At 39.8% G+C, this 27,438-nt stretch overlaps 1 protein-coding gene across 1 annotated transcript; it reads left to right on the top strand.

Annotated features, from left to right (window-relative positions):
* The first annotated feature begins 1,158 nt into the window (after positions 1–1,158).
* On the top strand, positions 1,159–3,768 carry LOC130176565 (E3 ubiquitin-protein ligase TRIM35-like). Its single transcript, XM_056387721.1, has 2 exons — positions 1,159–1,582; positions 1,676–3,768. The coding sequence occupies exon 2, from the start codon at positions 1,693–1,695 to the stop codon at positions 2,971–2,973; it is 1,281 nt and encodes a 426-aa protein (XP_056243696.1). The 5' UTR covers positions 1,159–1,582; positions 1,676–1,692; the 3' UTR covers positions 2,974–3,768.
* Positions 3,769–27,438: the final 23,670 nt, after the last annotated feature.

The following is a 27,438-nucleotide window of genomic DNA, read 5'->3' as shown; positions in this document are numbered from 1 at the left end:
GGGTGGTTTGTAGGTATAGTCTGTACGTTCAGACTGAAATTGGCGAGAGCAAAAAAACTGGCTTTGGCTACCCTGAATAGGACGCTGATGAAGTCTGCTCTAACGTTACAGTGATTCATAATGCTTGGTCTTGCAAACTGTAACTGACAAAGCAAACAGGCATGTCAGCTGCTGTCTTTGTGCCAAAGTAAGTGTAAAGTTAGCCAAATTAAATTTTTTTTAAATTAGCGACATTAATGTTACTGACCGATTGGCATCAAGTTCTCAAGCAACACTGCTTTGCATGCTAGTGGCGCTAGATAGCATTTCCCTATTCCCTATTTTCACAAAAAGTATTATAGCTACTCTTTGAGTGTCAGCTGTTTTTTTGAGTTGCATCTGTTTTGCAAGACTTAATTGTACATAACTTCAGTGTTTTGTCAGAATCATCAAACTACCACTAGCTAGCTACCAGCAGTAGCTTTGTTGGACAGTTAGCAATGCTAACTGCATTGCTAGTTATGCCTGACCTTTATCAGAACAAGGATCTGTAATTCCTAAGTGTGTATGTGGCATTAACTATAAAAAGCTGATCTGATAATAATAGACTAAATGTTAGAACTGAATAAACAAAATATAAACCAATGAAAATACTGTTTTCAGACAAACTGCTAAGCCAAATAAACAACCAATGCTGTGAGAAATTGGTGCATCAATAACAAATACATAAACATCTACAATTCAATTTCTCTAAAATGACCATAATACATTCTCTTTTTAAATTATACTTATAAAAACTAAAGCGCACACACAGACGTGTGCACATACATTAGCACAGTGAGTCATCTGTCAGTAGAGAAGCGTCATGTTGGCCCTGCCAGCTGCTTCACTCATGAATAGTCGAATGAGGAACAACCCCTGCAGAATAATGATGTTTATGCAGGCAGGAATCAGCCAACAATTAACAACAAGCAAACACAGTCATCACACAACACTGACATGACTGATGTGATGGTTGGACTGACCTTGCCTGTGGACATGCTATAATATATGGTACACATCAGGTTCGCTTTAACTGTGTTTTGTCAGGTCTGTTAACATCTCTGTCCATTAATGTGCAGAAAAAAGTGAGATGCATTAACACTGTAACATTGACAGATGTAAAGAAATGAATCAAGGTTTTTTTTTGTCACATTGCCAAGTGAAAACATTCAGCCTGTTACCTGTTAGCTGTATGATGGCGTATTAGAGCCACTGTACGTAAGAAAAGAAAATGGAGCTGGGAACTACATTTGAACCCAGCTATTCAATATTCTGCTGCACACTCACTCAGCATTTCTATTAATGAATCAAAACTTTGGAATGCAACTCGCCCTGTGTCACAGGTGAAGTAACAGCAAGCGCCGCCCCTCACCTGACTCACCTGACACAAACCAGGAAACTGTTTGTTGTTCCTCCTCACAAAAGAGAGATACACAGACTTTAAAACAGATGATCAGATTCACTTTCAGACCAAACTAACAACTTCCTCTGTGAGTCCAGCTGCAGAAGAGAAGAGTGGGAAACTACAGCACTGCTGCTTCAACCTGCTGACACACTGAAGGTGAGTTTGACAAAGAACCGGGCTCAAAGTGAAAGTAAATGTCAGTGAAGTTAAGCCATGACTGACTGTACTTTTTGTCTGCTGTGTTTTCAGTTTCTCTCGGAGACGAAATGAATTTCAGGCCAGAGGAGGGTCTCTGCTGTCTGCTCTGTTGTGACATCTTCATAGATCCTGTTCTTCTGCCCTGCAGCCACAGCTTCTGTAAAGACTGTCTGAAGAGCTGGTGGAGAGAGAAACTGACACGACACTGTCCAGTTTGTAAGAGACGAGCTCCAAAGGCCGTCTTACAGGAGAGAGAGCAGAAATCTTCACAGACATTCAAACTTCTCTGTCTTGACCATCAGCAGTCAGTCAAACCCGTCGATGAAGTTGCAGATGAATACAGGATGGAACTTCAGGAAACTCTGGAGCCCTTGAAGGAAAAGTTAAGAGTTTTTAGACAAATTAAAAGGAAGTTTGATCAAACAGCAGAACACATTAAGTTCCAGGCCCAAGACATAGAGAGGCAGATTAAGGAGCAGTTTAAAAAGCTTCACCAGTTTCTAGAGGAGGAAGAGAAGGTCAGGATGGCTGCAGTGAGAGAGGAAGAGAAGCAGAAGAGTCGGATGGTGATGGGTAAGATGGAGGCTCTGAGCAGAGAGATAGCAGCTCTTTCAGACACAGTCAGAGCCACGGAGGAAGAGCTCAGAGCCGAGGACGTCTCATTCCTGCAGAACTACGAGGCTGCAGAGGAAAGAGTCTGGCGGTTCTCCCTGCTGGATGATCCAGAGCTGGTCTCAGGGGTTCTGATAGACGAGGCCAAACACCTGGGCAACCTGACCTTCAACATCTGGAACAAGATGAAGGATACTATGGTCTCTTACACGCCTGTGGTTCTGGATCCAAACACTGCTCAACCAGGACTCAGTCTGTCTGAAGATCTGTCCCGTGTGAGACGAGGACAGAAACAGCAGCTTCCCGACAATCCAGAGAGGTTTGATACTCACTCGTCCGTCCTGGGCTCTGAGGGCTTCGTCTCAGGGACTCACAGCTGGGATGTGGAGGTTGGAGACAGTACAGACTGCCTGGGCGTGTTAGCAGAGTCTGTCCGTAGGAAGGGAGACATACTGTCTGGATTATGGATAATATGGTTCTGCGGAGGTAAATACTCAGCATGGTCACCCTCAGCTCCGGTCACTGATCTCCCAGTGCAGCAGAAGTTCAAGAGGATCAGAGTGAAACTGGACTGGGACAGAGGAAAGCTGTCTTTCTCTGATCCGGATACGAACACACACATACACACCTTCACACACACTTTCACTGAGAAGTTGTTTCCATACATTGAAACTCTGCATAAACTCCCAGTGAAGATCTTACCACTGAAGGTCTCTGTGACAGTGGAACATGGATGATTAATTTAATGTTTATGTCTTAAAGGGAAATATAATATATATGTTATGTCACGATATTTTTAGGCTAAGTCACGATACACAATATATCTTGATATTTTTAAATCTTCCTGAAAGCACTTCATATATCCACGATTTAACCCTTTGGCGCATAAAATCACAACAGTGTGATGATACTCATCCCTGCAATGTTTACATTTAGCTTTTTGTTTTTGTTGATGCTGTGTCATGTTTGAGATCCGAAAAAAACAGAAATATTAATAACTGCATGTTCGGACAGCTAATCATTGTTTAGATTAAACAAACTTTATTTATTTATTTATTTATTTATCTTATTCTAGTCCAGACATGAAATGTGATTCATGTTTATTTACAGATATGAAATATATATAGATATACAGAATCTACACATATGGAATGATCCAAAATATACTATAAACAGTTTTCTATTTGATGTAACGAAGGCAAGATATTTCTGTTGGTAAAACCTTTAATTCTTTCATCCACTACAACAACAAGAAAGTTTATTTCAGTTTATACATTTAAATTGATCATAAATGCTGTTTATGTCATGTTTTTCATGATGATAATGAAATATTGTCTTGACTTGGTGTCATATTCTGCTTCTCTGCTTAATGTTAAAGGTCTCCTGCGTCTGTGACAGAAATGCAAATATACAATAGGCTAGTTCATATAAAAAGTGACAAAAGTCTACAGTTTAACCTGCCAGCCATCTTGTTTTTGTCCGTTTCTGTTGTGTCGTCACCATCTGTTGGACTGGACCACTGGAGCTGGACATGCTTGATGATAGACTTAATTTAATCCTTGTTTTCTTAAAACAGTGGAACAGAGTGGCTTAAGAAGTCTGGTAACACTTTGGATTACTGTGACAGAGAAGGCCTCGAGTCCGATCTTGAAACCACTCATCTGATTCACTTCAAACTTGGACCCAAGGAAGTGCAGTGTCGGATGTTCAGTTTCTTTGATGAAAAGCTTCAAACATCGCTTTTCGACGCGTTACTTCACGTGAACAAAGAAATGAACTCAGATGTCTGACAAACGTGTAGAAAAGCAATATTTGACGCTTTCTTGAAGTCGATCGGAGGAGCTGTTGTCAAGAACATCCAAATACAGAGCTGCAATTTGGACAAAGTGAAAATATTTTTTCCTTTGACGTGCATCTAAAGTCAATTATATGTTCATTTTTAGACCATGAAATTATTCACGCTGTCACAGTTTGCCTCCTAGTGGCTCCTGTCCCTGTCCTCTACTGACAGTACTTAAAGGTTTAAAGGACTCACACTGTTCAGAAGTGATAAAGGAGCCAGTGTGGATGTGCCCGTTGTCATCAGCCTGCAGTCAGGTCAGAGTCCCAGCAGGGTGGAGCTGCACGGGGGGAGAAGATTAGGAGTGTATGGTCTCTCTGATCCTGCTGTAATGAGTCTGCCTGGGAACAGATGATTCATTACTGCTGCTGGAACAGTCGCTCTTTCACATTTCAGGTTTATCTCACAGTCTAAATACTGTATGTGGTTATTAGGACAAAATTGGTTTAAGAAAATACTTTAACTGGACTAATTTAACTGGAATGCATTGTGAAGAATCATATGGAATTACATGCTAGCTTTGCACTTGTCTTCATGAAAATGACCATTTGTTAAATCTGTATTGGTGATTGAACCAGAAGATACAATTCTTAACACAATTAATTAAATATTTAAAGTTTATTGATTTGCAAAAATGAACAAGTATATGAAGAGTAAAGTTATGATTTGTGGTTATAATTTAAATAATAATTGAATAGTTAAGTTAATATCTTTTTCTAATGTTTTCACTTTTATATGGAGAGAAAATAATTAAAATGTGATTTAATTTAAGCTAAAGTCAAAAGGACAATAACATCAGCATACATTTTCTCATCATGACATGTCAGAGATCTCTTTTGTCCCAAACTAAACCAGAGTGCCATGTCTACATTGAAAAACTATTTCATAAAAGCAGCACGGGATATGAAAAACTGCATTTTTCAGCAGCAGGAATCGGGCCGCAGAGAGACAGTATTCATTGAGCTGTAATCGTGTTGCCTCCACAGAGATGAATGTCTCCTCCACATGACGACTGACAGGGAGGGAGGTGGCTCCTGCTGCGCCGTGGCCAAACCAAACTGCAGCCCGGCTCCCCGGCAGCCCCGCAGAGGCCCATAGATCTGACGTGACTGTGTTTGGCTTACATCTCCAGGTAGTTCATATACACCATAAATATACATGGGAGCACATGCACACAGGCAGGAGTGCAAGGTAGGATAAAGTACAGAAAAAGTTTGTGTAAATCATGGCTCACTTTATGGTAGATACTATTCATTAGACCTACACATTCTATACACTAATCGGACACGAGTCTGTTGTTTGGCGAGGTTACAAAAATTAGAAGATGTAGTTGAATTTATTGTAATCTGGTGAAATGATAAAACATAGTTTATACAGTATAACTTGATATATAAAAATGAGGTAATACTGCAGTAGGCCACTAGGTGGCAGCAGAGGATCAGTCCCACTCGCTTCAGTCATAAGTACACAGACACACTTTTCAAACAGGTACACATACTGTACACTTTATTTATTTATGGGCAATTATGAAACAATGAAAACACACCTGAAAAGTTTTTTTTTTTTGTTTAAAATCTTAAAAATTTGAAGCCGGTTGAAATAATGTATCTGGTCAAAAGTATGTGGACAACGATCATTTAAACCAGTACTGTCCTGGAATTGTCCAATAAAAAGTGTCTTTCCTCGTTTGGTTTAAAAGAACTTGACGACCCTGACCTCAACTCCAACACCTTTGAGATGAACCTGAACACCAGATGTGATCCAGGTCTTATGACTCAACATCAGACCAACCTCTCTAATGCTGTTATGGCTGGGATGGGGGCAAATCCTGCAGGCAGTTTCAAAACCTGTTGGAACGTCTGAAACCAGAAGAGGGGGTAATGTTAAAGCAGCTACATATGGGTGTAATATGTGGGTGTCCATGTGGTTTTTTAAAGGAAAGGAGATCACCAGTGAAAAAATTGTGAATATTTAGATCATCGCGCCATCTGCTGGTTCAAGTCTGATACAGTTTTGAGGAAAAACTTTTTTTTGTCAAAAAATGTTCAGTCAAACTTATACAACTCACTTCTCTCATATTCAAACAATCCAGTTGCTCAAAGAACCAAAGCCTACACATGCACAGTATGTCTCTGGTATGTTCATAAACTGGCACCCCAGCTATGTGAACATTACAAAGGTGATGATTAACAATTAGCCTTGTAAAGGTGTCATTGAAACCACAGGGATCACAGCTCTAGATGTTCCTGCATTTATGGAGAAATCAGCTAAGGTCATACATCACATGGCCCAAATTATGTGGACACCCAAATATTACACACATGTGTTAATGCTGAACATTTCAATCCAAAACAAAGGGCATTATGGGAAGGTATTCTTCTACTCCAGACTGGGTTAAGCTTTTTTCTTCACTGGCCCAAGCCATGAAAAACAACCCCAAACAAAACAAAAACATGAAAGTATGTGAACAGGGGTGTTCAAATACTTTTAGGTCACATATTGACAATTAATATTAATATTGTTCAAAGCTAAATACTCTAGACAAGGTACCCATGTTTCCAAAGATCTTAAATACTGTACTTGAGAGAGATATACTGTATGTGATAATTGCAATTGTTTCCTTTAAAGCCAGAAAACTCAAAAGAAGTTGAAATAGCAGAACTGAGTTTTTCCCTGTTTTACCAACATGAGCGAAAAAAACCGCCGTGGTCTCCTCGACCTCTTTGAGGTGACACGGCGTTAGTTGAGGATGGACAGGACATGGCTGCTGTCCTTCCTCTGCTGTCAGACCTATATTTCTCTGAAAGCACGGCACAAGTGGGTCTAAAACCACTTAAAGACAATGAGGGAGGGATGGAGGGAGGGTGGCAAAGGGTGGGGAGGTGGGGAGGTGGGTGGCACCTGGTGGGACTGAGAGCTGCTGCACTCTCTCACCTTTTTCATCAATGAAAAAGGAGGATGGCAGAGCGCTTGCGTTATGATGGAGCACTTAGTCTTCGGATCCAGAACATAAAAGGGAAAGACGAATGCACTTCATACTCCAACACTTGGAGACAAGACAAGAGTGGCTGTGATGGCGTGGTGGTGATGGTATACAAGTCAGAAGTGGTATTGATCAGCTGTACGTGTTTGTATATATATATATATATATATATATACACACTTCAACACTGCTGAACCTAGCACTCTGCCTGCGAAATATAGGCACTGTCTTACTGAAGGACACTTCTGCGGTTTTCCCATCAAAGTAATAAATTGGTTTGTATAGACGGAGGAAAATCTCACTTCACTTTTTACCCCTATAACCTCACAACCAGGGTGAGCTGAATTTATTTTCTGTAAACATGATAATTAGATGATAACACATAACATAGAGATACACTGTTATACCCCTGTTTGACAAAAGACAAGGGATTACAATAAAATATTGATGGTGATGGGAAACTGTTGCTGAAGACTAAAATTAACAGTGAAAAGTCTAATGCAGAAGGGGAGGGAAGCTTTCATTTATACTTTCATTAGCTTCTTCTGTGCATATTTACACTTCTAAACCAAATGTGAGCCAAAGTTATGATTCACGATGAAGCATTAGAAAAAGTTTGCAGTCTTTAAAGTGCTTGCATCGTATACAGAAAGATTAAAAGAACTAACGAATGGGACCTCAGGACTGTTAGGTAGTCTGATGAAGATGAGAATTAGATCTGGAAGGCGTGAAACTTCCATCATTCTCAGGAGAGAAACCTAGTTTTTCCATACACCCATCTTCCTGTTGCCTTGTTAAATGTGTGAAAGTCTCACCTGGTGTGAAGCAACCAGTCACAGTCTGACATTTTACACACATACTGGAGCTGTGCACTGTCAGGTTGCAGTGCACTCGGTTCATGTCATGTGGGTTTTCAAGTCTAGACTATCTCGTTCTGATTGACTTAAATAGTGTATGTATCTACATATCTATATAATGTAGCAATTTACTGTCAATTAATTATTAATAATGACATAATGTTTAATGATAACAATTTAATTAATCATGAATAAACAAGCCTAATGATGAGGCAAATTAACAGCCTCTGTCAGCCTGCACTCCATCGGGTTGGATTTAGTGGCAAATTGGCAGTTGTGTACCAGCAGGGGTGCAATGCTCTTCTGAAACAAACACATCTACAGCTTTCTGAGTTTCCAGTAATGGCAGAGAGTGGGAGATGTGTAAGAAGGATGAAACAAATGTCAACCCAGTCAGAGTAATTCCTCTTCAGTAAAGCTGAAGAGTATTCACCGATGTAAAAATAAAAATGAGAGGTGAGATAAGTTTAGGTTGCCATGCAAGAGAAAAAAGGTGAGAGCGATACCTGTGCATCATGAAGAACGGTGTCAAGACGTGCTGAAAATACAACTTCAGTAAGATTGAAGCTACGAGTCTTCACACAGTACTGAGGTTTAAAATGTGCACATTTGTTAAAAAGGCCATCTTTCCCTTAAAGGAGCTATTTGTAAGTTTTGCTATTGCTCCATAGCCAACGTTAGCTTAGCAACGTTAGGGCTCCAGCTATTGTTGCATTTACAATACAAGAGGTTATAATGCGCCTTCTGAAAAGCGTTTCTTCGTTCAGGACAGACTGAACGCTACAGTGATTCTGTATCGGAAAGTTACGAGACAGGCCGACCGGGAAGGAGCTAGCTCGTTAGCATGCTAACTTCAGTAGAAGAAAAGAAGTAATAGAAATAGAAAGCAAAGCGAGAGCTGGAGACAGCTCTTGACAAGGAAAGGAAAGAAGTTTGATGCTGAACTCACAACGCTTCTTCTAGACTGCTAAATAAACAGCTAACTTTGGTTATATAGCAATAGCAATGCACAGTGTTGAGCTCTAGAATTTAACCAAAAACTCCAGGTTTGGCTGAATTTATGGGAGACATTGAGATGGTTTTGGAATTGGACCCAAAGCTGGTCCTGTGTTGGCTCCCAAAACTGGTTTGTCATTCATTATGGGGGCTAGCACATCTGCTCTTCCTGCAGAGAAAGGGGACAAGAGTAATTTCTTTTTCAATACATTAATAGAAGACTGCAAAAAAGTTCCTAGATTTGCAGGCTGTAAGCAGCCAACAGTCAAATGTGTGAAATGATTACATAAGGCAATAGATCTAGGAAAATGACAAATAGAGCTGTGCAGAGGATTATTTACAGGATTATTTACGGTGTTACTTACTTGACTGAATCACTTTGGCGTCTTCTTATATCACTGCTCTCTCTTGAAGAATTCAGTTTCCATGGTTGTGACTGCGATGTACAGCAAAATAACTTAAGATGAATCATCGACGTACATTTCTTGGATGAGCGGCTCCTTTCATAATGCGTCTTCAGCCCAGATGAGCAAAGAGAGAAGAAAACATTACTGAGCATAGAGGAAGAAGAAAAAGAACTTTGAGTAAAATGAGGTGATGAAGACAAAATACTTGTCCGCCATAAAGTTAGAAGGTAAAATATACAGGAAATGTCATTTACCGTATATTCCTGTAGAAGAGCATTTATTTTATTCCGTTTTGTCTTTGCAGGCTGCAGCACAGTGTGAATATTGGTGACATTTATCTTGAGTGTAGTTGACAGTCAAAAGGAGTCTGATTCAAACTAGACAGTGACTGGTTGTCCCATAAGTATTTTTGCAAGTTAGTGGGATGGACAGATGAGCGTTAATCCATTGTAGTGTTGAAATGGTTTATTCATCATGGTCTCAACATAAAATGTCTTTGCAACTTTTCTTCATTTGCGTTTCCTCCCAGCTTCTCTCACTTCTGTGTCTGCCTCCGACAGGCTCATGCTGGATAAGGCCTACCTGTCTTGACATTCGGCAACCAATTAACAAGACCGTGACAACCATGTGACTGTGAGAGATGAATATCTGGCACACTGCTCTTGCTTTGAATCACGTTTTTTGGATCATCCCAGCATTAAGGTCTCTCTTAGACCTTCATTGAATATGAAGGTCTAACGTTTCGGAAGGTAGGGACAGAAGAACAGAAGTGACAGAGACCGAAACGTCCGGATGAACAATAAATCATGATGCTAAGCAAGAGCAGTGTGTGGGAAATTATTCTTTCCAGGAAAGAAGTGACACTTTCCAACACACCTGCATCTAAGAAATTCGGATGTGCGAATATCTTCATCGAGAAAACTGTGAGAGATGACAAATGATCTGTTCTGCCATTTAGGTATGAGGACTTGTCCCATTGTGGAGGACTAACAGGAGCAGCACTTACTACCTGTGTTTAGAGCAACCCTGAAGTGTAAAGTCCAACACTTCCTCTACCTGTGAAACAATCCCTGTGGGTATCGCGGTCCACAACAGAGCGGTGTCAGAGTATCACCTCACGGTCCCGTATGGACGCTAACATGACTGTAGCGCTTATGGACTCCATGTTCCTGCAATAGGAAGTACGGGATTTCTCCTCGGGGCTGTATATTATGTCACACAACAATAGTCTACATTCCTTTATTACATTTACCTCGGATGCTTATTTGGAACATGTAGCCTACATCTGCTGCCTATCGGGTTGCAGAGCAAAATGCTTCACACGGTAGGATCAGGTTGTGTCCATCTCGTCATATCAAGCTGCTCACGATACCAAAGCCTTGTTTCTGTTGTGTTGACACGCAACCTTATTCTCAGACCTGCCTGCCACCTAAACTGAGCAAGACGCACTTGATGACAGTTTGATCAAAGCAGACTGACACGAGGAAGGACGACAGTCGAGCAGTTTGATGATTCATGAACACAAAATTTAATTTTAAAGCAGCACCTGGAGACTTACAGCATGATGAGTGTCATTTTTCCTAAAACTAATAAAGGCTGCAGTCTGTCCGGTGAGAAGGAAGTTTGAGTTCCCCCGGTATCGTATTCTGTTTCAAGCTGTAGTAGAAAGATGGATCAGTTTTCCCCAGTCAGAGCTGTGCCAAGCAGCTGCCTCATATTTCTACCCCAATCCAACAGATGACAGGAATTGCTGGTATTTCGCTTGTTGACTATGACTTATTTCATCATCGGAGTGGAAACACGTTGTTAGCGGTTCAGTTTAGTATCCACCCTTACTCAAAGAAGAACAACACGGCCAGTTATTTTTATAAACCTCAGCTGCAATTGTTCACCTCAGAAAGGACTCGGAGCCGGCCTCCTCATTACTGATCCGAGTTGTCAGAGATTCACAAATCAACTCTGCCTGCTTCTTTGTGCAGTGTATAGGTGTTGAGCAAGTGAGGTCCTTGTTAGTTTGACTTTGTTTTATGGCAGGATTGGTTTTAAAAACAACAGAGTCAAATTGCTGCATTGACCACACTCTAACCCAGCCCAGAATTTGTGGCAGGATGAGAAAATTGCTGTTAAGCCGTGAAACTTTCCAAAGATTGCAACATACACAAATAGGAAAAATTGCACTTTTTAAATGTGCAAGACAGTTGTTGAGCAATTGATATTGGCTTGTATTCAAATATTTGAACTGCCTTTTGGTTTGTGTACATTTGATTCCATTTTCATGTTCATATCTAGTTTTCTTTGTTGTAATGATTATGCACATTATGTGTGTGTGTACTTGTTTGATGACACTGTAGAAACTGTGAACTGTGAGTTAAGTGGAGACAATGAACAGACCACTGACTTTAATTTTCCTGTCTAACGCTCTTTAATTTAAGGCCAGTGGTTCCCAAACACATCTGACCCCGTAACAATACAGAGGTCAAATAATGTGTTCACAGACATTCAGGACTGAACTGAAAGCAGGGAAACAAAACAATGAAATGAGCTTTCAAAGTTTTTAATGTTTTTATGAGCATTTAAAACTATTATATATATTTTCATTTCTTTTTATAATCATATTTATTCACCAAAATTGAACTGTTTTGCAAGTGATTGCAATACCTTCACGGCCCACCAGTGGGCCCCGCCCCACAGTTTGGAAACCAGTGTTTTAGGCTCTTAAGCAGTTGGCTGTTCCTATGGATAATATACCAGCAAAACTCATTCATACAACACTCATACAACATTTTGACTTTAATTGGGATTAAATACTTCTAATCAATAATCTTGTGTTTGATATTAGTACTTAATTTTAAGAGAATCTGTAGAGGTTTGTTTTCAGTTGCCTTAAAAGACTTTTTTTGTTGATTAGTGTAATGATGTTGTGATGTTTACTTTTGTTTAAGTTATTCTGAGTTGTTCTCTTTTGAGCTGCACTGACACTGCTGGTTCATATAGGATGTAAATGTTGTTGGTGAACTATTATTTTAAAGGCTGCTGTTTGACAAAGACTATTTCTTAAAACACGTGTATGTACAGGCACCAATCTGTGCCAGGCCTGCCGGGCCTCAGCTGGAGCAGCTGGTCTCCAGAGGACTCTCCTCTGCATGGACCTACCACAGCAGAAAAGCAGCACATTAAGATTCAGCATGAGATTCACAGACGACTGGTCAGCTCTTCCAATAATGTCAACACATTATTGATCATTAGCAATGCACTAGTATAAAGCATTTAGGGGGAAAAAAAGCACGTGGATGTATTAAAACAAGGAGAATACATCTTCTAAATCCAGAAACAACTCAAAGTTAAACTTCACTTTCCGGAGACAATTTAATGTAACAAGAGTGTATCAGGAACAAAATGAAAGAGTTTCTTCCCCATGGTTTGTGGTAGCGAGGCTTTCCCTTTGTTGACTTTTGCCTTTTGGACTTAAATACTTTTGGGATTAAAGTGTTGAGGCTCATCTTAAACTGAGACAAACAGCTGAGTCATGCAAAACATGAAAATTATAGCAATAAATATGTATTTTTTTAAAATGTTGACAGGCTGTCCATTGACTTGCAGTAGCTCTGTACAATGGCGATACTGTACGGGGTGTTTCTCTGCCTCAAGAAATGACATGACCTATACAATTAAGCCTCGAATAAAGCTTGTATCTGAATCATCTTGTAGCAAAGTTGAGCCTGTGGGCAAGATGCGGCAATTATGGGGTATTTATGGTATTTATGGGGTAAAATGGTTCTGTCGCACCCGAGGCAGGCTAACTTGGCTCCATCTAGTTCTGGGATTTACAGTCTATTAAAAAGATAAAAAGACAATTAAAGATAAAAACATAATAATATGCTCAAGTGGTACTTTCTGAAGTTACAGAGCGGATAACATTACAAAAAGGAGCAGTAGAGCAAATGTCGGAAGACAAGTTGATTCAAAAAGTTTTCTGGAGCAAATACAGCTTAAGAGGTTCAACTGATTATTATAATATCATATGATAATACAACATAGAGGCACATGCCAGTAGAGGTCAATTAGTAGTGTAAAATTACATGGATTTGTACAAATAGATTACATAATTTGAAGCATAGCTTTTTGCACATTTCTACATGTGCTCTGTGTTTTCTTGTCGTCTTCGTCGTCGTCTTTTTTCTTCCAACTACTTATTTTCCATAAAAGCCTGACAACACATGCACAACAACATAAGTAGTTCAGAACAAATAAATGAAGGCAACCAAATGTTCACAGTCTCAGCAGTTAGATTTTCCTAACAAACTAACAGCTATCTGGATGCCAGGAAATGAATTCAATATAAAAGTTAGTGTTTGCAGGAAACTGTTAATGTGTGTGTTAACTTTTGTGATGTTTTATTGTGACATCAAGGAAGAACAGTAGCATAAAGATGAGTCAGAGAACTGACGTAGTAATGGCAGAGGCATGCACACAACAAAATCTATTTTAAGTTCTAATAACATTTGCCACCATAAGGTCATATTTTTGTATGTAGGCTATTAGGAGAGCTGGATGAAGAGCTACCACCCTTTTTTTCTGCAGTGGCCACTTGCGGTACTGCAACTAAAATCTTCAGCTAAAAGCATTTTCCCCATAGGCTACTTTTATAAAGCAGATGTCTGTGAAACTGTTGACAGTTCACCTCCTACTGCAAACAAGGTTCATCGTTACTCTTTGTATTATAAACCTTTAAATCACAAAGTCATTTATTTCTTATGAGCTCAACTTTTCTTTTGGAAGAGGAAGAACTTTCAAAAGTCACTCCAAATTTAAATAGCCATTATTCCTCAAAATCACAAACACATTTATCCTTACAAAATGCAAAAAGTGGCTCACTTTACCCCCATTCTAACACATTTCCAATGCATAATTTGGCGGCCCCAGCTGGAAATGAACCCCCTAATCTTGGCGGTGTTAGTGCCCATGCTGAACCAAGAAGTCCTCCCAGAGAAAAAGACATCAGCAGTCATTGAACTTGGAGCCACAGGATAGATACGGGCAGCAGTCAATAGGCTATTATGCGTCTCTGAGATAAGGTTAATGCCCCGGAGAGCTCAGGAGGCAGGCCCCGCACCGTGCGCCTCGCGAAAGGTCAAACATATTCACCATCTCCTCTCTGAAATTTTATTCACACACCGGGCACCCCCACGGGTTTGATGGGACTTGGCACTGTGGCCACGGCTTGGCTTACGTAAAGCTTTTGAAATAGATTTAGCTGTAAGAAGGCCCAGGGGAGGATGTGTGGGTATAAACACTTGAACACTCTCCCACCACATTTAGTGCTTCTTTTCAGTTTGTAAGGAATGAGCTTAGTCGCCACAGGAACGTTTGAATGAGCTCTTCAAAACCCACTAAATGCTCTCACGCTACAGAGAAGAAAAAAACACACACACACACACACACACATACTGAGTTGGGCTGCAGTATATACAAGGACGGGCTGTTCTTCATGTCATCTGAAGAACAAAACAAAAAAATATATATATTCTTTTCATGCATACAGCCAAAAATGTTCCACGTTTAACTGAAGCAAATGAAGGTGTCTGGAGGAGCCTATTTGAATTTTAGTCACTCACAGCACAGTTAAGATAACCAAACCAAATGAAGTAATATTTAGCCAGGAAAGTGGTCGGAGGTAAATATGTTTGAGTCTTTCGAGGTCTGTGGAATCTGAGGTATGCAGGAACCTGTTACCAGAAACCTGAAGTGAGAGGTGAGAGATTAGATGTCCTTCTTTGGAGTTCATTGCTCCCATTTTTCAAACCGGAGGGAACAGTAATTGACTTTTAAATGGCATGCACAGAATGTGTTACTCAAACAGTGCTACTGAGAGAAGCTGAGATACAGCGCAGTGTAATGACCGTGTTGAGATATTAATGTGGACAATCTTAGCACCGCGATAGAGTTTATCTCAAAGTCAAAACAAGGGAAAAAATAGTCAGGAAAAGTCCTCTGTTTGTTATTAAAGGGCAAAGAAATCTTTTTGAGTTTCAATGCAAAGATAACATTTAGAAAGAATGGATTTCTCACTGAAGAAGACAGATGGGAAAACAAAAACATCATGTGCATCAATGTGTAAGGAATTAGACTGCTAAATATTAATGATTCTGTCTCATTGTAAACTTTTATACAAATGCATCAATACGCTCTGACAACAGGAGCTCAACCTGTTGCTTCAACACTCACCGCTTGTTTTTGAAATAATAAACGTTTCGCTTTTGTGCTACCCATCATACAGGGTCAAAGTTTTAAAGCTCAAAGAGCCCATTAAAAAAAAAATCTCCATGGCTACTTTAGGGAACAGTGTCTGGTACACTCAAAACATCCAACAATTACCACGGGTATGCTGCCTGGCCTGATCTGAGTGGCTTTGCAGTGATCCTTGAAAAGCCCCATTCTTGTCTGAGGACGACCCCTCAGGTAATGAGTTGCTGCTTGTGGCCTTGTGCGAGTAGAATGAGAACCAGTTTTATTTGAACTGTACAAAGACTACAGTCTGTTCACATTACAGCGTGATGTGTCCAATTTGGAAGCTTTTTTAACCCTTCACATGTGACTCGGTTGTAATGGTTGTCCAATCAGTGAGGATACTGATCTGATCTAAAGTAGGCCAACAAACATGAAGTATCACTAGGATGTGTTGGAAAATATAATATAGTTTCCAATATCCATCCATCCATCAATTTTATTCCACTCATCCGAGATTGGGTTACGGTGGCCCAACCATCTCACCTTTCTTCTTTCGACGCAAAGGAGTTGTGGCTCCATTCGGAGTTCCCTCAGGAGGAAACTCGTTTCAGCAGCTTGGATCCGAGATTTTCGGTTACTAGCCAAAGCTCACGACCGTAGGCGAGGGTCAGAACGGAGAGGGACTGGTAAACACAAACAAAGGTGCGGTATAACGTCCACTATCAATCGCCCGCTCCATCGTTTCCTCACTTATGAACAAGACCCCAAGATACTTAAACTCTTTCACTTAGGGCAGAAACTCCATCCCAACCCAAAATCATAAATACTTCATATTCAGTACTGTTTACAGTATATGTAAAGCAGTACTAATGGTATTGAAAATATACAATATTGCAGTATTATCACAAATGATAGTAGGTAGTTTCATATATCATATTTTATGATTATAACTAACTACAAGTTTTTACTTGTACTTTCTTGAGTATTACTTTCCACCACTGCATAACTGTACAAATGACAGTAATTACCATGACGATGTGTTATGAGACACTGATGCGTGTCTTCTGGTGAAGGTGAACCTGTATTTTGTGGCCACAGTCAGGGAGTCTTGTGCGGAGAGGGACCTTGTACCTTCTGTGACTGGTGGACGTCATTATTTGTGATGAGTCATAGACCCACTTTGTTCAGATAAAGATCACAGGGACATGATTCACAGCCGCAGCCGCTGTCACGAGTACAGCACAGCAGAGCTGAGAAGCCATACAGGCATTTTGCTGCAAGAGCGCTGCTCTGTTCCAACTCGAAGAAGTTCACAAAATTCTTATTTTCCCTCGTTAGTCATCGAAGAATGACCCCGCCACACCAAAGTTAGTTCTGTATCAAATGCAAATGCTTCAGATTTACTCACTTCAAGAGGGACAATGTAATTATTTACTCTTTTAAAACTGCACTAATCAAAAGCTTTATATTAACAATGGATTAAATTACTATGTGGAATGTGAAAAGAGTCGCTTGTGGTGACAAAACCTCAGAAAATGATCAACCAATGTCTTTTGGCTTTCATAGTAAACAACTTTACTGTTGTTTCAGCACTGTGTCCAGGAGCAGAGAAAAAGCTCTGACAAACACACTGTGTATTATCTGCTCAGCACCAAACTGCAGATAAGACAAAGTGGAACGTAGTGGAGCATTTAGTCAGATATTTCCCTTTTTTATCAGTTTTGTAAGGTGATACAGTAACACTCCTAAGGTCCTTTAAAAAGGTCCCATATTTTATAAATTGTTTATGATTGTAAAGCAGGTCTAGGTTCTATATCAATACTGTGAAAGTACCAAAAAAAAACTCAAAGAAATATTTTCTTATGGATCAACACTTCAAATAAAACACAGAAAAAGTGTAAAATATAACTTTAAAAGTGACCCTAAAAATGTGGTTTTAATATCAAATTAAAAGCGGATATATCTTTTATTTTTCTTTGCATGATTTGCTAACTTATGTGTTATTACAAGAACTTGGTCAAACGTGTCAAAAGAAAATGTCCTTTCATTGTGACTTCATTGATTCATTCATTGACCATCTGCAGCTTCATACGTGTGTCTCATAACACACAACTTGCATGTCCATCAGCACAACTGAATGGTTTTTGTGACATGACAGTTCTGACAACTATGAAAATGAAAATTATTTTTGTTTTGTCTTGTCCATCTGTTCCACGCTGTTTTTTTCTCTGTGGAAATTTGCATTTCTATTGATGATGAGAAGAGGCTCATTTTCCCACTGTTTCAGTGTCAAACAACTCAATTATTCGATTTATTTGTGTTTTGTAATGGAGTCATCAGGGGCTCCTGATGACAGCTGGTGGTGATCATCTTTACTGAGAGCTCGCTGACGCAGTGCAATTTCTTGTTGAGATCTCAGCTTTGATGAATACTGGCTGGACTGTCACCAAGAGAAGATACATACCGTATATTTTCACCGTATTTCCCATCTCCTCATCCACAGCCGCACGTACACTTTAACACAATTTGGGTCCTGAGAAGCTGATAGAGCTCACCTTCCCATTGAAGCTGAATATCTGAATATGTTTACATCTCAAACAGCAGATTTATGATGCCACCTCCAAATCCAGGAAGACAGTCAGCATCTGAAATGAGAAAATTAAAGAATTCATTCAAAGCTTGGTGATATTCTATATTTTCTTTTGTCCCAGCACAGCAGTGAACCACACTGTTTGACTGAATTATGGTTATTATGGTGAACATGGGCCCGACCAACCTCACATACACCATCCTGCTTCCATAAATATTCAATAGCACATCGAATGTGTATTAATCCACAGCGGAAAGTAGTCCAGAACAAATGAAGTATTTACGGTTTCATATTTGCCAAAATAAACAGTGTGCAGCTACTTTAGGAAATTAATGGGCTTTTTGTAAAAATGTTGCATAGACTTTAACAATAAGACAAATAATATTCCAACACCAGCCTCATCCCTTAAATGCAAATCTCTTTAATCTGTAAAAATTATACAGTTTAATTTATTAGCTTTGTTTATATTGTTAAAATGGATTGTGCCTCATCATGCAAAGCTTTTATACAGATAGATAATAGCGCTTGGAGAAAAAAAAAACGAAGCCAGATTTAGTTGTTCCTTTTCCTGTGGAGCAGGCAGAATAAAATGTATGGCAGCATGAAAAGTCAAATATAAAATGTGGCTGTTGTAGCACAGCTGCTTTAGCGGCGCTTTCACTCTGTGACAGATTTATAGAGCTGCTTTATAAACCTCTTGGAAATCATTCAGGAGCAGCTTTTGAAACCTGATGGCAGAGAAGGAGAGACAGGGAGAGAGAGGTGGTGTATATCTCTTTATATATCTGGCTGACCTCATTGTTTTCTTAACATCTCAGTTGCATCTTAAAGACTTTAAACTGGAGCCAGAGGAAGTCTAAAACCACCTGCTGTGGAGACTGTAAAACCTACAGAGCATCTACTCTTTAACAAAATAAAATAAAAACACACTGTGATACTGTTGAAAAGACAAGAGCTAATATGAGTTGAGTTTAATATAAAATAAAATACTTTTACACTGAGTTCAAGGTAATGATTTTTTTTTTTTTAAATTCTCAAATGCACACAAATAGAACAAGTTTGATTTCCTTTATTATTATAATCTACTATAATTGACATTCTGTGACCATTTTCAAATGCGTGCCACACAGTTTTACATTTTTATGTATTTTGACTACTGTTCAAAACAATTCATGTTGAAACAAGCTTCAGTTGTGCCTGCAGAAATGTTTGTGTCACATTATTGTTGCATGATAGAACAGATCAAGTGTGAACTCTCTAATTATCTTACTTACACTCTCTCTTAATGAAGTAAAACTTACAGCTGAGGCTGATGGGAATAGTTTTGTATGGACTTGGTCATAAACCTGGTATTAGACGTTGTGAAGTCGCCGGCAGTGGGTGGTGGTGATTGTCGCTTGACAAGAGCTTCAGCCATTGTTTGTATATATATTTCAAGAGGTTATATTACGCTCTCTGAGCAGCGCTACGTCTTCAGGGCAGATTGGAGGCTACAGCGAGTCGCTATCAGAAAGTGACAAGACGGGCTGGGGCTAGCTTGTTAGCATGCTAACTCCAGTAGAAGAAAAGAAGTGATAGAGATGAGAGTTAGCGTGTTGCTTTCCACCTCTGGAGACGGCTCTGGGTGAGTAAAGGAATGATGATGCTGAATTCACAACGTTTCTTCTAGACTGACAAGTAAACAACTGTTAGCGCTAACGCTAGCCATGTAGCAATAGCAAAACTTACATATAGCTCCTTTAACCTTCTTTGGGTGTGACTTTACTGTACGTGATTTTTTTATGAGTAAACTGTCTGGACATGTGGACATGTTTAAAGTCGACATGTACGATGCACCGGCTCCTGTAGAGGAGATGAAACGATGACGGTAACCGAACTGTGAATTAACACCCTTTCAGTCTTGACACACACTGAAAATTACATCGTAATCACATAAAGTGTTTCCTGCCCTGGCTTTACTACTCAGCAAACAATTAAATGAATTAGCACAACCACTTTGCATAACACACATCTGTGCGCTTTAATTAACCTAATATCTGTCAAAACACATTGCCTGATTGCTGCTCTGATTTACTCACAGCCTTCATGAGCATGGATGGAAAACCTGCGGGCAGAGGAGATCAGGAGCTCTCGGTTTGGAAGACCTCCATTCGTTTTTGAGTTGCTCTGTTAAATCTATTCGAATAATTAGGCTTTGATTAGAGACGCTTCCTCCACTGAGCTCTGGCACCAAGTCAGTCTCTGTTTTTTCCCCCTCAAAACAACAGAAAACGATGACTTAATCTCGACTTTGATTATTATTATAAACTGACAACTTTCTTTGGTAAACACAGTGCAAATACAATCTGGGGCCAAAAACCTGATGATTTTCCTCAAAATATATTTAAATCCAAAAAGATTGACTTTGGTTTTGGCTGCAAATTGCTGCTGATGATAATGGCATCATAAGAAATGTGCTATTTTTTAACCCACTATTTTCTCCCGCCCGCAGTTGAGAGGCATTCAGCCTGTCTCACAGTGATTCATCAGCTAATCTCCTATAATTTGGTGAAATGAGCACATTTCCTGCATTTCCTGCATTTCCATCACTGCTGATTGTTTTTGAGTAACCATCTTTATGGAAAATTCACGCTGTGCCTATCTTGGCAGTTTTTTTATGAATAAAGAACTTTGAAAGAAACTTGTCTAAATACATAATTGTTACTACAGCTCCAGAGAGAAGCCTGAGAGAGGAGATGTAAAAACTACATAGAGATGGTTTTTGGTTCTTAAAACAAATATGCCTTCTTATGGATCAACATGGACCTTTAAAGTAGTTTTTAAGTTAGCATTGTTTAAGATTCATCTTTTGACAAACTGTATTTGATGGAATTGGGCGGTTTGCTTTTCTTTGTGTGAATGTACGTATCAGTATGAAAGAATGAGATTCACTTTTCTCTCTCTCACTGTTTATGTATCTGTCAACAGAGAAGAATGTAGTTTACAGTAAAAGGGACAAGAGTTAGTGCTCGATATTTATGGCTAACCTTCAAAGAACGACAGAAGTAAGACGCAGATAGTAAATGAAAGGGAGGATGTCTTGTTAACAGTGATGAAATACCTGTGCGTTTCATCACGAGTTCAGATTGACCCAGGAATCCGAGGTGCATCCCTAATAGCTGCTTTTAAGTGTCAGTGTGTTTTAAGTGTGAATTGTTCCTGTAAGTGAGTTGCATGTGCATCCAGCAGAGCGAGAGCTTTGCCTGAAGCCACGCCGTTTCACCTGAGACAAACTGTCACGAACAATTACTGCTGCTGTGGGAAGGTTACGGGGGCGAGGACGAGAATGATGACACTTTCTGTGTTAAATGTGATTCCTGAAATCTGATCTGAAAAATTAACATTTACGAGATCATATTACCGATGTTGCCGCTGTGTTTAAGAGTTTTTTATCACACACTCAATTTCATCCGCTTCTCATTTTTGATGTTGTAATAGAGTTTTTAGTTTTACATCTCGGATAGGGAACTTGTAAGAAACAATTTGGATGCGCACAACCAAGACATTACATTCTGTACATCTGATTTCATTCATTAAGCAGATAAATCAGGCAAAACTCCATTTGGATAATTCCATATTTTCACTTGACTGGGATAAAAAATGAGCATGTGCACCTCTGGAGATATTACTGAAACAGCCTCCGTGTTGAGTCAGTATGTTATGAAGTGAAGAATCTTGTGTTCTGCAGAACTTTCATGCAATTCTTTCTTTGCAGCTCTGTTGTCGTCATCCTCCCTTGACAGACTTGTTGATGTGGTGCAGCAAGAAAAACACAGGTGTGACATTACATCCAACACATGTAGCAATGAATCAGCACGTACGATACCAGGACCCTGGAACTGGAACACAGGAAGGGAAGGTAGATATCATCAATGTGTTTTATCCTGATCCTGTATTATTATAAAATGTAAACATTTCATTGTTCATTTGCTTCTTTTCACAGTAACAGTTTTTATTGCAGATTTTTATGTAGACAGCAACAATGGCAAACACATATCTGGCTCAGCCCTGTTTGTCTTGAGTCACAGCCAAAGACTTTGTGATGAAAACTGGCGCAATGAAGTGATGGTCATTAAGAAACACTGAGTGAGTGTGAAACAAAGACAAACATTTTGAAATGGTGATCCTGCAGTAAACTGTGAAAAGAAGCTGGGTGAATTGCATTTTACAGTGATGAAGTTTGAGTTTTGTTTTTTTTGCTTATTGTTATGTAACTAATTTTATTTGTATTTATTTATATGATTATTTATTTCATCTTTTTCATTTATCCATGTGGCTTTTAACAGTTCTGGTCTCCGTGAACAAGGGCATGAGGGCAAGATCAACTGAAAGCATCTTCGACACAAATCAATACCTCAGCCGCTTCAGGGAAATAAAGCCGTCATAGCTGGATCTGATCTCAAAGCCCTTCTATAAAAAATTCTGAAGACTTTATAACAGCGAGGCCAAAATTCATCAGAACCTGTAGCTGGACCTGCATGTGTCCTGCTCCCACTGCCACGCAGGTCAGGGCTGAAGTGATTTAATGCTCAGACGACAACAAGTTGCCACTGAAAGAAATGCACAGTCGTGCATACCTGACGCCGGCACTGAAGCTTAAACAAAACACCCGCATTAAGTGTTTGCTCTGCGTGTGTCAGGTTTATTGCTTCCAGGTGACAGAGTCATTTAATTAGATCGAACATCAAGGTTTATTGTCGGTAGTCAGTCACATTTCAGCAGAACCTGATTTGACATGCACAGCGTTTACCTTCCAGAGGGGCTGAGTGCTTCTCACTGCTTTCATATTTGCTGAACTCAGAACCGAAACAATAGAAAAATTATTGTAATTTGTCCAGTGGCGGGAGAAAGCGTCGTCCATCTGTTTTTTTCATGGCCAAACCTTGAAGCTTTGTTCAGAAAACAAAAGCAGGCAGTTTGGCCGACAGCTCAGGACAATGTAAAGGGCATGAAAACATACCATTACAGTACCATTTTTGCTGAGCACTCAGTGTTGCACTTTGAGTCGCAGTAAATGCTCAGCAACAAATTACAGGCTTTCAGTCTACAAAAAAAAAAACAACACCCACTGACCACAAATGTGTCTGTAATACATTGATCACAAACACTTACATACAATGATGCAAACACAGCCTGATTTGAGGTTTGGGCAGTTTTTTGACACATTGTCTGAAGGCTCTCAGGAAAACCTTTATGGTTGGGATCGAACGTTGAACCCTGCAAACCACACGTCAGTCAGAAGTGAGGTAAACCTTTAGAGACCTGAGAGCCACCGTGAGGAAGAGCAAAGTGAGAAAAATTCTCTCTTGGCTGGCATCAGTGATGAGCGACTCGTTAAACTCCCCCCAGAGGCAAATGACAATCCTTGAATATGCCCGGACCTGTACCGTACACCAGTTGTGTGATCTGCTTGGGCCGATTCCCATCTGATACACAACGCATGTTCATATAGTGAAGCACACTGCGTTCCATGTGCTTCCTACTCGATGCCCAATTCACACATTAACGCAATTCTAACATATTTTCTGCTTTTCAGACTTTATCATTCGCAGACGACGATGGAGTCGAATAAAGACCAAAGCCAAAACTAATTTGTCACTATAACACCGAGTTAATCCCAACACTTAGTATCAATTTACTTGTACAAGAACTGCATGCGCTTTCTCAGGTTGCTAATAAGATGGAAGTAATAAGCTCCTGGATGCCGTTTTAAGCGTGGCAGTCGTGCGTTATGAAGACACACTGCATCAAGCTTTCATATCCCCGAGTGGCACAAACAGAGTCATCGCCGTCGAGAACTCCACTCGCAGAGGCAATTTTAAAACTTATATTGCACAGTCGACTAATTAGAAAGATGTACTGTTCTCTGAGCATGAACAAATATATAGGATAAAGATAGCTCTCAGTGCAGAGTTGGAGATGTTAAACCATAGTGGGATGTGATCATTGTAGTAGATGTTCATTTGTGGTGAAATCTCCCATCCAGATTCAAAACTACTGTTTATAGCAACAGTAAAGCTACAAGAAACTGCAGAGGAGAGATTTAGGGAGCACTTTATTTGGATAGTCACCCTACAGAGAGTTTACAGAGTATATTCAATAAGTTATTAGTTGAGATTCAACAATTTAGCTGTCCTTAACTCTAACCATTAAATGGTTTACTAATCGGTGGTTGAATATTTATATAGACGTTGTTGAACATTAGTGAAATGTTAGAAATACTCCCTGTAAATTCTCCGTGGTGGACTATCCAAATAAACTGAGATTTATGTTGAAATCCCGTCACAATATACTTTAGTATTAGTACTATTTCCCTGTCATGATTACACAAAGTAATACCTCACTAATCATGACAAAAACTGGCGAGGAAACAGTCTCATCACAAGGTTCCCGCATTGGACGGCCCTTACTGCATGTCGTTCCCCCTCTGCCTCCCCATTTCCTGTCGAATAAAGGCATAAAAAAGCCCCAAAAATATATATATAAAGCTGAGTTTCACTGGACCTTACAACCACATCACATGATCTTTAACAACAGATGGAGTTTGCTCAGTAATTGTGGAATTGTATGTGTTAAATTTCTTTTTTTCCAAACTACTTTTAGGGCTTCTGATCAATGTTGGACAAAACTAACACATGCACTGTTTCAGCAGGCAGGACATCAATCACACTGCCAGTTTGAATTACAAGTGCCAATTTAGAAAACATTGATTTGGTATTTTGCAGGTCAGATGATGTCTCGGTTAAACTTGGGTTAAATTGTGTAAAAAAGTGAAATCTTTTTGACGTCTACAGGAGATTACATACACAAATTGTTTCTACAGTATTTACAACAACAACAACAACAACAACAACTGTGGTTTTATGTAATCTAGACATCAAACAAATCCCTAACTTTTAAACCAATTTACTACTCAACCTTTGACCTGCACTAAATCTGAAAACTTAATAAGGCAAAAATTGAACTTTTCTTTTGCCCCTTGAGGTGTCCCTGAAGGTGTCCCTGAAGCTGTCTCACCTGAGGCCGTAATTACTCTTAATTTCTTGCAGCTGTGAGTGGCTTCTCCATTCCCTGTGTGTGCTGCATTGAGAGAAAAACAATGTCAGTCACTAATCAAGCTAATTTAACATAAAATATCAGATCTGTACGCACATGTTCCCCCTTTTGCTATCTATGTATGAATTTAATAACAACAGCTGTCCACTACTCATGTCTGATTATATTTAAATTTGTCACCTCAGTGTGACCACAACACACACTCAAAACCACATTTGAATCTGTATGTAGCACTGAATGGCAACCGAGCTTTAGGCTGAACACTGTTGTGGTTGTTGTGAGTCAAGCCTAGCAAAGTGTATCAAACACCATTATAAAAGTTGTTGTTGAACTAATCCTTTGCTCAGTGCAGCCAAGGGAAATTGTGTACAAAGTCGTGCTCTCCATTTTTCTGACTAAAGGCTCTCATGCAAATCTCAGGGTGTTTCAGGCCAAACATTGTTGCAGAAAGCTACAAATCCATTAATTCCTGTTGTAGACGGTGCTGTGGGAAGCTGGGATCTCTGTGCAGAGTGTGTAAAATGAGGCCTCTGTCTTTTTATGTGCGATAGAGTTTCTCACCTCTCACTGCCATTCAGCAGGATTAGAAGGAGAACCGGTCGGTGGTTACTTGTTTGGCTGCTCCCCCACCCCCACCCCCCTGTGGAGCCAATTCTCGCTCTCCCAAGACGTATGGCCACTCCAAAGCCTCGGGCTGAAATATAATCTTGGGCTCTGCACAGCAAATTACATGGGATCTCCGGGAAACAATACACCTAGGTACTGCACGGTGGGGAAGGGGTGGAGGGGCGAATGCTCATAAAATAAAGTGGATGGTATGGATTGTAATGGATATATGCACAAGGTTTTGACAATTTCAGGGCTGAAACAATATATCAACTGCGTCATGTCGGTCTTGAAATGGGAGGACGGATCTTATACTCATGGATCAAGTGGAATTTGTTTATTAGCAGGCTAATAGCTTTCTGCAAATGCTACTGAAAATAGTTCCTTCTGACAACAAACCTTTACTGCAGCCAGTGTGAGTTTCAGTCCAGTATGATACAGTAAATCTGTCTGTGGTTAATGAGAGTTGCTTTTCTTTGACAGTTTTGTAGAGAGCTGTTTGTTTGCTCATAGCTGTTTTGACTCCGGTTTGGCAGCTGCTCTGAGGGTAGGGCCCACCTTGCAGGAGTAAGTTTAAACAAGATTAAATCATAGTTTATTTTACAATTCTGTTGTCACAAAACTGAAAGCCCAGAGTTTTAACTGCACATACTTGCTTTCAAGCTTTTCTTCTCTTTCCTGTGTTAAAGGAGATTAAAATCAGGCCAGCTGCTGCACACTCTTCAAACTCTGATCTCCTGTGTTTAACTGGCAGCTGGTGGTTAAACCAAAAGAAAGAAAATGGCTGCATTTATTTTTGAAGAGTAGCAAAAAGTAAGGGGCAAGATAACTTAACACAAATGAGTGTAATGATTTTGAATAGTTAGCCGGTTCAGCTAAGAGTTGTAGCTGTAGAACTCCACAGAAAAGTTGGGCCTGCTAGCAAACATGGGAGTTAGCTTTTGGGCCTGCTAGCAAACATGGGAGTTAGCTTTTGGGCCTGCTAGCAAACATGGGAGTTAGCTTTTGGGCCTGCTAGCAAACATGGAGTTAGCTTTTGGGCCTGCTAGCAAACATGGGAGTTAGCAAAAGGCTGGTTAGAGTTCCTCAGAGTTTTTATGTTTCCAAAACATTTTAAACATCCATGAGCCCAAAACATTTTCTTCAAATTAGCCTAGTTAGATTTGAGCCTATCTACCTGTCGCCAAGCTAATGCTAGCTAGCATCTAGTGCAGTGCAGTTAAGGACATGGAAGTGCTCTTTTCTTTTTAATCAAAATGCAACTGCTGGAGGATGTAACCAATGATAGGAGGTTAGAGGTGGGGTTTAACCAAATATCCTTGAGTTTAAAATAGTACTAATCCCTATTTTAATTTTAATAATCTAATTTGGAGGTGATCAACAGCTAAAACTACTGAGCAGCATGTGTTTTTTTTTCAAATCACTTCCCATACCCATTCTTTTCCCAAAGGAAGCCTCTGATACCCTCTCAGATGAACAGAGTGTGTTTTTATGGTCCACTATCTTACAACCAGACATCACAGGGACACAGCATGTAGGGGTTAGCTACAGAAAGGGGAGATAAGTAAGAACAAAGTGAGCTGGTCCCATGGTGTCAAAA

The sequence above is a fragment of the Seriola aureovittata genome, chromosome 10 (assembly GCF_021018895.1).
Source record: "Seriola aureovittata isolate HTS-2021-v1 ecotype China chromosome 10, ASM2101889v1, whole genome shotgun sequence".
Classification (NCBI taxonomy): Eukaryota; Metazoa; Chordata; class Actinopteri; order Carangiformes; family Carangidae; genus Seriola; species Seriola aureovittata.
This window is presented reverse-complemented; position numbering and strand designations above follow the sequence as displayed.

Bases quoted from the DNA above. Each gene is read 5' to 3' on its own strand.
- LOC130176565 (XM_056387721.1), top strand. From the start codon at position 1,693: ATGAATTTCAGGCCAGAGGAGGGTCTCTGCTGTCTGCTCTGTTGTGAC.